This window comes from Adiantum capillus-veneris, chromosome 25, assembly GCF_014529385.1.
Source record: "Adiantum capillus-veneris isolate H3 chromosome 25, ASM1452938v2, whole genome shotgun sequence".
Taxonomy (NCBI): Eukaryota; Viridiplantae; Streptophyta; class Polypodiopsida; order Polypodiales; family Pteridaceae; genus Adiantum; species Adiantum capillus-veneris.
The window spans coordinates 120058407-120073769 of record NC_140955.1 but is presented as its reverse complement, the minus strand read 5'-3'; the positions used below and the strand labels follow the sequence as shown (position 1 = coordinate 120073769).

The following is a 15363-nucleotide window of genomic DNA, read 5'->3' as shown; positions in this document are numbered from 1 at the left end:
TGTCTTGGTTTTGAACTATCGAGATTGGACGTCATGTAAACTTCCATGATGTCCTAGTCAATAGGAAGAGTCACTAGATGCGACATGTGGATCCTCAGTTCGTAATAAAAATAGTGCTATTTTGTTTGTAATAAAAATAACGCTTGCGTAAAAAAAATACAAAGACAAGAGCAAGCTCTCTCTCACACACACACACACACACACACCAACACAGACCGGCCCTTGTTTAAGATGGAAGTGTGTAACGACTACCATCACTTAAGCCCAGCCCGCCATGTCAATTGGACCGCCACGTTTTGGACGGGCGTCCATTTGAAAATGTCGAGCAACTATACTTTCTGTTATATACTAGTTCCCAGTAAAGGCTACCCGGTTATGGCACTCGTGAGTTCTCTTTGCAGATTCTTCTGCAAAATTTCGAAGTCGTAGGGTTCTGTGCAGTTGATATTGTTGCGCGTGTTTACGAGAGAGAGAGAGAGAGAGAGAGAGAGAGAGAGAGAGATTTCTGCACATCCAGGGTGATTCTGATGGTCTTTTGACATTACAAAGTAACTCAAAGATGAAATACAAAATTGGTGCACGCCTACTGTGTCAGTCTTCATGGGATAATCTGTATCGTAAGTTCCCTTGTCCCACATAGAAGTTCTTTAGTCCTATTTCAGATGGCATGAAAGTTGATCGCATGAAGACCAAATTCCGACACTGCAGAACATTTTGCAGCCACATAATTGTTAGCAGAAACATGCATTGTCTTTAGCTTCCGATTAAGTTTATTTTTCTATAGATTGATCACTAACGATTCCAGACTGGACCGTGTTTAGCTCCTGCTTAAGTTTATTTTTATGCAGATTGAACACTACTTATGTCAACCGATTTAGTTGAAGGTTAAAGACTAAAGTCTCGTCTAACTCCTGATTTAGTTTACTTTTATGTAGGTTAAACACTACTTATGTAGTAGAGCGGGAGGAAGAGAGAATATTACCCATGTCTTGTCTCATAGAGAGTGGTGGAAGTTGTCTCCATGAAATGTTTTACTCTGACTCATCAAATAATTGCAAACTTAACAACACAGTTTCATTTGAACTTATCCCACCTTTGGATGACGTAATCAGGATTGCAGTAGTTCGGTCTCAAGTCATGATAGTAGTTCACACGCCATGCATTTCTCCTTCTTGAGAGTAGTGTCCAATCTTTAGAAATGTGTGTCTCAGATTTGGCTTAATGGGTTCTTCAATAGGATCCATAAGCTGGTCCTTGAAAAGCCACTAGTACTCTTCAACTTTTGATGCTAAAAGCAAACACAACACACACATACGCATGTGCATACACAGACACATGCTATGCGCAAAAAGCACATACATGTTGGCATGATAAACACTTAACACGAAAAGAGAGGAAAAATGCTCTAAACTCCCTTCCCCTTGGCACGAGCACATGGGCTCGATGTGCCACATGGACAAGGTACTATGACTCAGAGCCATCTTGTAGACTAGGAAAGCCTAGGGCATTTGTAAGTGGCACCTGTGTGGGATTGTTTACAAGAACAACATATTTGGAAAGATCATCAGTTTACCTATGACCTGTGCATGACGCTCTTTGCATAACCGATTGTACAAGGCGCATTGAGAAACCTGCAGGAATAGTAAGTAGCCTAGGACCATTGTTTCTCATGTTCGTGGTCACATGCTGGCCGATATCTTAGAGCATGATGTATGTGCACACGTGCATCTCTCTCCCAATGTGTTTTTGTGAGTACTTTTGGTGACCTTCCAATTAATGGTGACTTCCCACTCTTTTAAAGTGCGCGCTGATATTGAAATTAGAAGACATAAGGGGTGGACATTGGTAGACTCCAAACTAAATGATGTTATGTTCAATGAAGGCCTATCAATAGATGACTTGGCATTAGGCTCTTTGCTCTTGCTGAGACTGTTATTCTTTCATACACGATACTCCAAGTAACTCCTTTGTAGCGGTAGGAAGTGTCACCAGGAGGTGTATTTTTCCTGTTGTCTTCCGTAAATAAGTACTAGATATTTTTATTTATTTTATTTTTACTTGTTTTCCCCGGAACCCTTGAAAAGGTGCAAGTGGACATTGCATGGCCAGTGTGAAACGGCTGTGGCCGAATAGGTTTCTCACAGCGGGAGTTTGGGTCGGTCAGTCTGGGACTGGTCGGGCCAGTTAGCACTGAATTCTGATGAGTATGGAAGCCTGTGCCCACCAAACGAAATCTGGGCTACTCGGAAAGTCACTTATAACTTTATAAGTGAGTGGGAACTAGAGAATTAACTCAAAGGGGCAAACTGGACACTTGGCAGGAGGAGGTCAGTCTGTAGGACACCTCAGGTGGAGGAGGTGCCCAAGAGAGAGAGGGGGCTGATTTTTCACACATAAGTGAGCTACAGTGTGTGTGTGAGTAGTGGGTGCAGGTCTACAACTTTAATGGAAAGCTTGCCTTCTCCTCTGTCTCATGTAGCGCGATGATTTACTCTCGTGCATCTCTCTCCCTTTTTGGCACATATGGTAAGCCCCACTAGTTGGGCTACTCAGATGAACATGTACAGTTCTGGGGGTTTATGCGCGTTTGCCAAGGCAAGAGCCTTTTGAACAGGAATCGGATTAGCTAATTGCTAATCCCCCACAGGTACGCACAGTTCCATCACGAAAGATTGCGAGTTTGGAGAGTTTTCTCGTGTGAAAACTCGTCCAATTCACAGGGGAGCTGTCCCATTGCGTGCGGGAGCCCTTGGGACACGCGTAGGTGTGTTCGCTCCGCTAAAAACGATCCGAAACAGCGAATTACAGCCTGCTGTGTTTTTCTGCAGGTTTAGGGTTTCGCACCTAAAGTGCAAGGGAACACCGGGGGAGCCTCGTGAGAGTCTTGGGATGCGTGTACAGGCTTTTGGGCACCCGGCAACAGTGAAAAACAGGGAATTACATCCCGCTGAATTTCTGTGACAGCTCACCAAAAAGCTTCCAGATAGTGAGGGAATCCGTCCTTGACAGGTGCTTTTGACCTACAGGGGTTTTTGCGTCGTTATGCTGTCAAAATCAGGTCGAAAACCTGCGTTTTCAGCCCTCGCCAGGTTTGGACAGCTTTGTGAAAGCTTGTGCTAAGTGGTCGGATCGTCTATCTTAATTTGAATAAAGAAATACCGAAAGGGGCGCCAGTCTTTGGGGCCTACAGGGTGTCGATCTCGTGTGCGCGGTGACGTTCTAGTCGCTGGACGCAACTGTGTTCTCTTCCCTTCTCAGTGCTCTGTGTAAAGTTAACAGGTAATTGAAATAGTACCGCCCTCTACGTTGTGCAGGCCGGTTATATGGTTCCATCGACGGGATAGTCACTTTTTCTTCAAAAAGTGCAGCGTGGATTGTTGTGGGTGAAAGCAACACAGAGCTTGTCGTTATGGCAGAGAAGAGAGACCAAGTACCTGAAGAGGGATCTTCCTCACATGGCACGGAGAAAGTTCCTTCAACTCTTCAAGAAGAGGACAGGTTGTTTAGAACTCAACTGCGTTGCTGCATGGACATCTTTCAGCAGTTGGCTAACAACCCCCCAAGGATGTAGGAGTTCTTACAGGCTCCGACACAGGGTTTTCAGCCTCCTACATAGGGCATGACTGAGCCGTTGCAAGAAAAGGAGATTTCCAATGCGGAGAGGACTCATGATGCTCGAGGGAAAGCCCATGTGGTTGAGCAACTAGCGGTGTCCAATGATCCAAAGCAACTTGCTTTTGCTGGACAAGAACCGTTTGTGAATGGTCAATGGAGTAATGAACACGCTATGCGTTAGACCCTTCCATTACCTAATACTTATCTTGGTTATTTTGGAGGTGGTTCAGTGTTTCAAGCTATGGCTCGACCTTCCATAGGTTATATGCCAGGGAATGTGTTCGGGACAATGCAAACAGGCATGGGTAACCCTATGTACGCGAACATGGGTGTCCAACCAGGTTTTCAGGGTGTCTACGGCTAGTTTCGAGTGCCTAAAACACAATTTGGTATGGCTGGTTTTTCGCAGCCATACGTACAAAATGCAGATATGACAGGTAAAACAGTTGATGCGAGTGCTGGAATGAACAATCATGGAGCACCACTGTTACAGGCACCTGTTTATGATAATGTGGCTCCTTTGAGTCAGCTTAAGGATTACAAGGAAGGTGGGCAGGGAGTGAAGTTTGAAACTTTTAGAGGAACTGAGGACCAATTGAAGGCTTTGACCTTCATATAGCAGTTCGATGCAGCTTATGTTGGAGGAAACTTCACGGAATCTTCAAAGATACGCAAGGCTGCCACTTTCTTGATAGGGAATGCGCTTCAATGGTGGACCGCATTGTTGAACCAGGGTCAAGCCCCAACAACGTGGGTCCAATTCAAACAGCTTTTTGCGCCTGCATGGCTTACAAACACTTTTGAAGTGGATGTGATGACAGAATGGCACGAGTTGAATGCTAAACAGTGTGCGAATCTAGAAGAATACAATAAACAATTTTGGGCCGCACTGTTGCCAGTCACCTCTTACAGGTTTGTGCCATTGTCGGAACAAATTGAGAAGTACTGTTGCGGATTTCCCAAGAAAATCAGGCACTACTGCACAAAGACTACTGTCATGAATATGTTTCAGTTGGTAGAGAATGCAACAGTGGCTAGCAATCTGTCGAAAGGAGATTCCGATGGATTTAATAGCCACAAGAAAGGGTCCAAGGGCAAACAGTTTTCAGCCAAGGGCAATGTTGCAGCAAAGCCTTCTGAGCTTCCCACAAAGAAGCCCTCCACCGAAGAAGGTGATACGTCCAAGAAGCAGTCTAAGTCTTCTTCGGGACGAGGACAAGGACAAAAGAGTCATTTTTCTGGCAAAACTTTTGAAGAACGGAAAGCTCTTAGGGAGGCCAAGAAATGCTACATTTGTGAACAGGAAGGACATTTTGCGAATGAATGCCCACAGAAGAAGTCACAGGATAAGGATGACAAGTCAGACCATAAAGGGAAGAAGCCAAAGCCAAGTGCAGGACTTGTTCCAGATTTGGTTGGAGACCAGCCAAACACAGATGCCACAGAGCTGTGCAGAGCTTGGGGCAAAGTTAGAGACCAGACAGTGCTGGTTTTCTTTGATCCAGGAGCCCGTGCAAATTTCATATCACCAGAATTGGCATCAAAGTTGGGCATTCGTGCAAAGGAGATGGGTATGATAGGGGAAGCAGGTTTAGCATGCCCAGGTCATTCAGAGCCCGTTACTCCCATTTTGGGGAAGCTTCGTCTGCACATTCAGAGTTATGTGGATGCGGAAGAGTTTCATATTATGCCACTTGAGGGTTGTGATGTGTTACTGGGTATCCCATGGTGTTAAAGGTTACATGCTATGGTGGATACTTACAACAAAAAGATTACCCTTGTACATAGAGGAAAGACTCATGTCCTTGATGTAAAGCTTAAAGGCGAGTCTGTTCCAGTTGTTTCTGCTTCTGCTATTTCATCTATAATAAAGAATCATCTTTCTGCGTACTTGATCTTTGCAAAAGAAGTACCTCAAGTTGTATCTAATTTGTCTACCTTAGATAAAGACAGGTCAACTTTTTTGAGTGGTTTCAGTGATTGTTTTTCGGACTCTTTACCAGGGGAGTTACCTCCTGAGAGACCTGAGGGTCATACCATAGATCTTGTGCCAGGTTCTAGTCCACAGAATAGACCACCATACAGGGTTAGTGCAGCCCAGCAGAAAGAGATTACGAGTCAGGTCAAGGAGCTTTTAGAGAAGGGGCTGATTCAGCCCAGTTCATCCCCTTTTTGTTCGCCTGTACTCTTAGTGCAGAAGAAGGATGGTTCTTGGCGTATGTGCATTGACTATCGCGCCTTGAATAAGAATACTATCAAGAATAGGTTCCCCATACCGAGGATAGATGACATTCTTGATCGGCTTGAGGGAGCGTCATTGTTTACAAGAATAGACCTAAAGAGTGGGTACCATCAGATACGCATTAGGCCAGAAGATGTCCATAAGACTGCGTTCAGGACAACATTTGGTCTCTATGAGTTTCTTGCTATGCCATTTGGTCTCACAAATGCTCCTGCCACGTTTAATAGAATGATGGACATAATTTTTAGACCACATAGAAACTTCGTGGGTACCTTCTTTGATGACATGATTGTCTATTCGAAGTCTGAAGAGGAGCATAGGGATCACTTGACTGCAGTTTTCAATGAGTTACGTAAGAACAAGCTACTCATTAATGCGAAGAAGAGTGAATTTTTTTTGCAAGAAATTCACTTCCTTGGGCACATTGTTTCAAAGGATGGGGTACGCATGGATCCCGCTAAAGTGGAAGCAATTACATCATGGCCAGACTTGAAGTCCGTACATGACATTCGAAGCTTTCTAGGCTTATGTTCCTACTACAGGAGGTTCATCTGAAATTTTGCTGAGATTGCTTCTCCACTCCATGCACTACAAGGAAAAGGAGTTACTTTCAAGTGGACAGCCAAGGAAATTTTAGCGTTCAAACACTTGAAAGAGAAGCTGACTTCAGATCCGGTAATCATTTTGCCAGATCTTTCAAAACCTTTTGTGGTTTAGTGTGATGCGTGTGGCCATAGTCTTGGTGCAGTTCTAATGCAGAATGGCCGAGTAGTTGCATATGAGAGCAGAATTCTTTTGAAGACTGAAAGGAACTTGCAAGTCTATGAGAAAGAATTGCTGGCAGTAATTCATGCTCTCACTAGTTGGAAACACTATCTGCTAGGGGCTGATTTTGTAGTCCAAACGGATCATCAAACCTTGCGATATTTTCTCACACAGACGAAGTTGTCTTAGAAGCACATGCGATGGGCAAACATCTTGTCAATGTTCCATTTTTAGATTGTGCATGTGCAAGGGAAAAAGAACGTTGTGGTTGATGCGTTGTCACGAAAGCCCCAAATTTCAGCAGTGTCAATTCCGTACCATTGTGAACTAGACGAAATGAAGACACAATATGTTGAAGAATCAGATTTTGCAAGGATCTATGACCAGCTTGTTGATGGGCAACATCATAAGCACTATATGCTTAAGAATGACTTTCTCATGATGCATGGAAAGTTATGCGTTACCAAACAGTTACGGCCAAAGATTTTGATGGAAAGTCATGCTCCACCTTATGCTGGGCATCGTGGAATTGATGCGACAGTGAAAGGGGTTGAGGCATTCTTCTATTGGCCAGCTTTGCGTCAAGATGTTGACACATTTGTAAGATCATGCTTAGTTTGCCAAAAAGTCAAATTTGACAGGCAAAAGCAACCGGGATTGTTGAAGCCATTGCCGATCCCAGATAGGCCATGGGAAAGCATAGCAATGGACTTTATCTTTGATCTTCCAAGGACGCAAATAGGCAATGATGGGATTTGGACTATCATTTGTAGGTTCAGTAAGCAGGCCCATTTCATTCCTGTGAGGAAGAAGATAAAGCCAGAACACATGGTCAAGATATTTATGAGCAATATCTTTAAATATCACGGGACGCCTCAGTCAATTGTCAGTGACAGAGATCCACGTATGACGAGTCTTTTCTGGAAGGCATTGTTTGAGAACATGGGCACTACGCTAAAGTTCTCTTCTTCGTTTCATCCGCAAACCGATGGACAGTCAGAAGAGGCAAATTCTACTGTCTTGGACCTGCTCAAATGTTATGTGTCAGAGCACAAGGCAACTTGGGAACACCATCTTCCATTGGTTGAATATGCTTAGAATAACACTGTGCATACGTCAACAGGTAAGGCACCATTTGAGATAGTGGAAGGAGGGAAGAAAGTCCCGCCCATTTTGCAGACTAAGGACAAGATTTTTGAGGCAGACAAGTATGTGCAAGATATGGATGAAACATACAGGAAGATAAAGATTGCTCTTGAGAAAACTCAGGCTAAGCAAAAGAAAGCTGCTGATCGTCACCGTCGTGAACTTGTATTTTCACTTGGTGATTGGGTGCTTTTGCGCTTTGAAAAGGCCAGGTTAAGGAAAAGGAAAGGCAAGGAACGCTTGTTTCCTAAGCTCAGTATGCGATATTATGGTCCTTTTCAGATTTCAGAAAAGATCAGCGATGTAGCTTACAGGTTGAAGCTACCCGAAGGCTAGAAAATACATAATGCTTTTCATGTCAGCCTTCTAAGATCCTTTGTTGGTGATGTGCTAGAGAATATGCTTGATGAGGAACAACCCGAAGTGGAAGAATTGGATGAAATCCTTGTTCCTGAACAAATATTGGCACATAAAGAAAGAAAGGTTAGAGAAAAGGTTGCAAGACGCTATTTGGTGAAGTTCAAGAACTATCCATCATTGGATGCCAAATGGATGGAAGAGTCTGAATTGCTCGATTCACCTCAGCTATTGCAATTGTATCTTGAAGCCTTTCAGATGGAACCCACAGTGACGATGTAGCCTTTTTGGAGCAAGGCAAGAGCATGGTTCATGATGCTCAAGAGAGTAGTTAAGCAATTGTATCTGCGCTTTCCATACAGAATTTAGCTAGAGAAGTTTGTGCTTCAGAGTACACTAAAAGGCTTCTATGCTTGATATATGTGTCGTAGCCAGGTTGGTGGGATTGTTTAATCGTCCAACGCTACATTTCCGGAAGCATGTATATCTTGGATTCCCATCATAGAATATATGTGATATCAGGAGATACTGCATGTATTATTGGCATGCAAGCGAGGTCGCTTGCAGTATTTCAAAGGTGGGGTGTGTCACCAAGAGGTGTATTTTTTCTGTTGTCTTCCGTAAATAAGTACTAGATATTTTTATTTATTTTATTTTTACTTGTTTTCCCCGGAACCCTTGAAAAGGTGCAAGTGGACATTGCATGGCCAGTGTGAAATGGCTGTGGCCGAATAGGTTTCTCATAGCGGGAGTCTGGGTCGGTCAGTCTGGGACTGGTCGGGCCAGTTAGCACTGAATTCTGATGAGTATGGAAGCCTGTGCCCGCCAAACGAAATCTGGGCCACTCGGAAAGTCACTTACAACTTTAGAAGTGAGTGGGAACTAGAGAATTAACTCGAAGGGGCAAACTGGTCACTTGGCAGGAGGAGGTCAGTCTGTAGGACACCTCAGGTGGAGGAGGCGCCCAAGAGAGAGAGGGGGCTGATTTTTCACACATAAGTGAGCTATAGTGTGTGTGTGAGTAGTGGGTGCAGGTCTACAGCTTTAATGGAAAGCTTGCCTTCTCCTCTGTCTCATGTAGCGCGGTGATTTTCTCTCGTGCATCTCTCTCTCCCTTTTTGGCACATATGGTAATGCCCCACTAGTTGGGCTACTCAGATGAACATGTACAGTTCTGGGGGTTTATGCGCGTTTGCCAAGGCAAGAGCCTTCTGAACAGGAACCGGATTAGCTAATTGCTAATCCTCCACAGGTACGCACAGTTCCATCACGAAAGATTGCGAGTTCGGAGAGTTTTCTCGCGTGAAAACTCGTCCAATTCATAGGGGAACTATCCGATTGCGTGCGGGAGCGCTTGGGACACGCGTAGGCGTGTTCGCTCCGCTAAAAACGATCCGAAATAGCGAATTACAGCCTGCTGTGTTTTTCTGCAGGTTTAGGGTTTCGCACCTAAAGTGCAAGGGAACACCGGGGGAGCCTCGTGAGAGCCTTGGGATGCGTGTACAGGCTTTTGGGCACCCGGCAGCAGTGAAAAACAGGGAATTACATCCCACTGAATTTCTGTGACAGCTCACCAAAAAGCTTCCAGATAGTGAGGGAATCCGTCCTAGACAGGTGCTTTTGACCTACAGGGGTTTTTGCGTCGTTATGTTGCCAAAATCAGGTCGAAAACCTGCGTTTTCAGCCCTCGCCAGGTTTGGACAGCTTTGTGAAAGCTTGTGCTAAGTGGTCGGATCGTCTATGTTAATTTGAATAAAGAAATACCGAAAGGGGCGCCAGTCTTTGGGGCCTACAGGGTGTCGGTCTCGTGTGCGCAGTGACATTCTAGTCGCTGGACGCAACTGTGTTGTCTTCCCTTCTCAGTGCTCTGTGTAAAGTTAACAGGTAATTGAAATAGTACCGCCCTCTACGTTGTGCAGGTGAAACCGGCCTGTTCAATCCAAAAAGGGCGGTAGACTTTACTTTAAACCTTGATTTAGCTTTCACCCATTATTAGTCGTCTATTTTACCTGTACTTTCAAGACACAACAAAGGGGAGAGGGATACAGGCTGCTAGATTGCACCTGTATGAGTAGACAGACACCAGATTGGCCCCTAACTTAGGCGCCCCTTTCGGTATTTCTTTATTGTTCAAAAGAGGGAATAAACGCTGTGGTTCCTACAAGCTGCCCCGCACAAACTCGGCTGAATTTCCTCTGTTCCAGCCCGATTTCGGCAGCATAACTGTACTAGAACCCTTCACGGTCAGTATTCCCACGCATTGACCGACTTTCCCGACGCATACGGGCACTTTGCAAAACCTGGCGAGAATCTGCAGCACGCTGAATTCTCTGTTTTCAGCCCTGAAAATGCGCCAGATCGCCTGTACAGCGGTCCCCTTGCGTCCCCGAACCTCCTGGGGGTATTAGGGTCCGTTTAGGGCCAAAACCCTAAACCTGCAAAAATACACAGCAGGCTGTAATTCACTGTTTCGGGCTCCGTTTCGCGTGCCGGTCGCATCCCTAGCAAGTCCTCGAGCTCCCGCACCTGTAGGGCTACTTGCCCTTTGAATCGGACGAGATTTCTGGCGTGAAACCTCTCCGAATTCACCTGTACCTGCGGGGGGATTAGCCGCTAGCTAATCCAGTACCTGTGCAAGAGGCTCTTGCCTCGGCAATCGCGCATGAACCCACACAACTGTACATTGGTCAAATGAAGAGCCCACTAGAGGGGCATAACATACTGCCAAAGGGGAGAGAGAGGGCAGTGCGTAGCGTGCAGGGCATCACTCCTGGCACCGCACTGTGCATAAGAGGGAAAGCAAGCACTCCATAGCTCTTAACCTGTGACAGAGACTTGCAAAATGAGCCTCCCAACTATAAATCACGTTTTTGCCTTCTCTATAAGTAGTAAACTGGCCTCAAAGTGCCAAGTGTCACTCATTTGTGCATTTTCCCGCTTTAGACCCTCGGGTCTAAAAATATCTCACCTGCAGCCTCTGTTGACTCGGCCACAGAGTAACAAAATGATCCCCATGTCAAACTGCACGTAATGACGCGAAGACATTTTCAGGTCCCAAAATAGCAGTTCCCTAAATTTTAGGAGATGCTGCCATTATATCTTTCTAGGTCATCCGACCCTCTTTGTACACTGTGGCCACATCCAAAACTGAAATGTAGCCTCTGTAGCAAAGGATTCCACTTTGGCTAGTCAATGACCCCACTTGGCTAACCATAGTCCTTGTCCAACCTTAGTGCTCTCTTGCCCTCAGGCCTGGACTCCCTCTGGACAGTTCCACACTAGCTATGCAATGCAGGGCAGTTAGATTTCCCGAGGGGTGTTTCCAAAAAGTGAAAGTAAATAGATAATAAGAAAGAAATCAACAAAAAGGATAGATAGTAGTCACACGCTGGTGACATACCCCCCTCTTGAAATCTCAAACGTCCTCGTTTGCATCTATGTCGTACATGCTTACTGTCAACACTGATGTATTCAACACTTGTCGACACATATACGACACATACATGCTCATTGTCAACCCTGGTGTATTCAACACCTCGTCGACTCATGTATTGCCTGCGTGTGAACCCTGTCCCAATGACATAGTGGTAGCTGCACACTCTGCCATTGCTTTGAGTCACTAACTTTCCAATGACAAAATGGTAGCTGCACATTTTGCCACTGTCTTATAGTACACGTTGGATCCCGTAACACTTTCGAGCATACCCAAACCGACAGTTTAAGAATGCAGTTACACATGTACTCCTGAATAGAAGCAATCATTGTATCCTTGACAAACTGACAAGAAATACTCACTTCTATAGCACTAACCAAACTTTTGGACATTCCATAAGAGCAATTGCCAAACTGACAATCTGTACAGCTCTAACATTCATGTAACAGGTATTTCATTTGAGCTCACTTTAAATACCATGTACATCATTTGTTTCAGAAGCCATTGTCACACTGACAATCCATTTAGCTTTGAAACTCAAGGGGTCAAGGTAGGTTGCAAATCGAAGGCTTCCAGGTAGAGTGATAACACAGTTGGTGACTCTGCAAGTTCACCTTCTTCCATCCACTTAGCATCCATTGGTGGATAGTTTCTGAACTTTACCAAGTAACGCCTAGCAACCTTGCCTTTCACTTTCCTTTCTTTGTGTGCCAAAATCTGTTCAGGGACCAAGATTTCGTCAAGTTCCTCGACTTCCGGCTGATCTTCAGCTGGTATATCTTCTGGCACATCACCCACATAGGGTCTGAGAAGACTCACATGAAACGCATTGTGAATCTTCCAACTGTCAGGCAATTTCAGCCTATATGCAACATCACTGATTATGTCGCACACTTGAAAAGGCCCATAGTAACGCATGCTGAGCTTTGGAAACAGTCTTTCCTTGCCCTTCATCTTCTTTAACCTTGCCTTTTCAAACCGTAGAAGCACCCAATCACCAAGTGAATATACCACTTCACGACGGTGACGATCAGCTGCTTTCTTTTGCTTTGCCTGAGTTCTTTCTAAGGCCACTTTGACCTTCTTGTACATTTCATCCATGTCTTGAACATACTTATCTGCTTCAAATATCTTATCCTTTGTATGCAGTATGGGAGGAATTTTCTTGCCACCTTCAACTATCTCAAAAGGTGCCTTGCCAGTTGATGAATGCACTGTATTATTGTATGCATACTCCACCAATGGCAAATATTGCTCCCATTTTCCTTTATGCTCTGACACATAGCACTTCAGCAGATCTAGGACAGTAGAATTTGCCTCTTCTGACTGCCCATCTGTTTGAGGATGAAATGACGAAGAGAATTTGAGCGTGGTGCCCATATTCTCAAACAAGCCTCTCCAGAACAAACTTGTCATGCGTGGATCACGGTCGCTGACAATCGACTGTGGCATGCCATGATACTTGAAAATATTGCTCATAAACAAGCGTGCCATCTGATCTGGCTTTATCTTCTTCCTGACAGGAATAAAATGAGCCTGTTTGCTGAATCTGCAAATAATGGTCCAAATACCATCATTTCCTGTCTGCGTTCTTGGAAGATCAAAGATAAAATCCATAGCAATACTTTCCCATGGTTTATCTGGAATAGGTAGTGGTTGCAATAACCCTGGTGCCTTTTGCCTGTCAAACTTGACCTTTTGGCATATTAGGCATTCTCGCACAAAGGCATCCACATCCCTTTTCAATGTAGGCCAATAGAAGAATGTCTCAACCGCTTTAACTGTAGCATCAATACCACGATGCCCTGCATACGGTGGGACATGACTCTCTTCCATAACTTTGCGTCGCAATGGCTTTGTGACACACAATCTGCCATGCATCATCATGAACCCATCTTTGAGAAGATAGTGTTCATGACGTTGTCCATCCATTAGCTGCTCGAAGACCCTTGCAAAATCTTCATCATTTGCATACTGTTCTCTCATATCATCAAGTTCATGATGATAAGGAATCGACACAGCTGAAATTTGTGGCTTCCTTGACAAGGCATCAGCCACAACGTTCTTCTTGCCTTCCACATGCACAATCTGAAAATGGAACATGGACAAGATATTTGCCCATCGCATATGCTTCTCAGATAACTTTGTCTGTGTCAAGAAGTATCGCAAGGTCTGATGGTCCGTTTGGACAACAAAGTCTGCACCTAGCAGGTAGTGTTTCCAACTTAAGAGCGCATGAATCACAGCCAGTAACTCTTTCTCATAGACCTGCATGGTCATCTCTGGCCCTTGCAAAATTCTGCTCTCATAGGCTACTACCCTGCCATCTTGCATTAGCACAGCACCAATGCTACTACCGCAGGCATCACACTGGACCACAAATGACTTCCTAAGATCTGGCAACACAATGACTGGATCTGAAGTCATCTTTTCCTTTAAGAGATTAAAAGCTGAAATCTCTTTTTGTGTCCATCTAAAGGTGACTGCCCTCTTTTGAAGAGCATGTAAAGGTGAAGCAATCTCAGCAAAATTTCGGATAAACCTTCTGTAATAGGAGCATAGTCCCAAAAAGCTTCGGACATCATGCACCGTCTTCAAATTTGGCCATGACTTGATCGCTTCAACTTTTGCAGGATCCATTCTGACACCGTCCTTTGAGACAATGTGTCCCAGAAAGTGAATCTCTTCCAGAAAAAACTCACTTTTCTTTGCATTGATGAGCAACCTATGACTGCGTAGCTCTTTGAACACAATGGCCAAGTGATGCCTATGCTCCTCTTCATTCTTTGAGTAGACTATCATGTCATCAAAGAACGTACCAACAAACTGCTGGTGTGGACGGAAAATTCTGTCCATCATCCTATTAAACGTAGCAGGAGCATTTGTGAGACCAAAGGGCATCACTAAAAATTCGTAAAGGCCAAACGTTGTTCTAAAAGCAGTCTTGTGCACATCCTCTGATCTAATGCGGATTTGATGATACCCACTCTTTAGATCTATCCTGCTAAACATAGCTGCTCCTTCTAATTTGTCCATAATATCATCAATTCTAGGTATAGGAAACCTATTCTTGATGGTATTCTTGTTCAGTGCACGGTAGTCGATGCACATACGCCATGAGCCATCCTTTTTCTGCACCAACAACACTGGAGAACAGAATGGAGATGAACTGGGCTGAATCAGCCCCTTTTCTAACAGCTCCTGTACTTGGCCCATTATCTCTTTCTGCTGAGCCGCACTAACCCTGTACGGAGGCTTATTTGGTGGGCTACAGCCTGGCACCAAATCTATCGCATGGTCCTCGGGTCTCTCTGGCGGTAATTGAGACGGTAATGAATCGGAAAAACAGTCACTATACTGTTGTAAAAACATTGACCTTTCTTTATCTAGCACAGATAAATTTGATTCATCACAATCTGACACTTCACGTGCAAAAACCAAGTACGCAGAAAGATGCTTTTTCATTACAGAAGTAATAGCAGAAGCTGATACAGTAGGAATAGACTCCCCTTTAAGCTTTACATCCAGAATGTGAGTCTTTCCCCTGCTCTGTACAGTGATCTTTTTGTTGTAGGCATCCATGATTCCCTGTACACGAAACAACCAAGGAATACCTAACAACACATCACATCCGTCCAGTGGCATGATGTAAAATTCTTCAGCATCTACATAGGACTGGATATGTAGACGCAACTTTCCAATGATGGGTGTCACAGCCTCTGTATGGCCAGGACATGCCAAACCTGCCTCTGCTGTATACCCCATCTCTTCAGGTCTGATTCCCAACTTTGAAGCCAATTCTGGG

At 44.5% G+C, this 15363-nt stretch overlaps 1 protein-coding gene across 3 annotated transcripts in view; it reads left to right on the top strand.

Annotated features, from left to right (window-relative positions):
* The first annotated feature begins 294 nt into the window (after positions 1-294).
* LOC147425550 (putative MYST-like histone acetyltransferase 1) overlaps positions 295-15363 on the top strand; it is an 84665-nt gene continuing 69596 nt past the window's right edge. Inside the window, exons 1-2 of one of the 3 annotated variants that reach the window (XM_086499639.1) lie at positions 295-384; positions 518-617. In XM_086499639.1, coding sequence (XP_086355765.1) covers positions 319-384; positions 518-617 — 166 coding nt within the window. In that variant the 5' untranslated portion in view covers positions 295-318. The other 2 variants (XM_086499640.1, XM_086499641.1) reach the window with 2 other exon arrangements.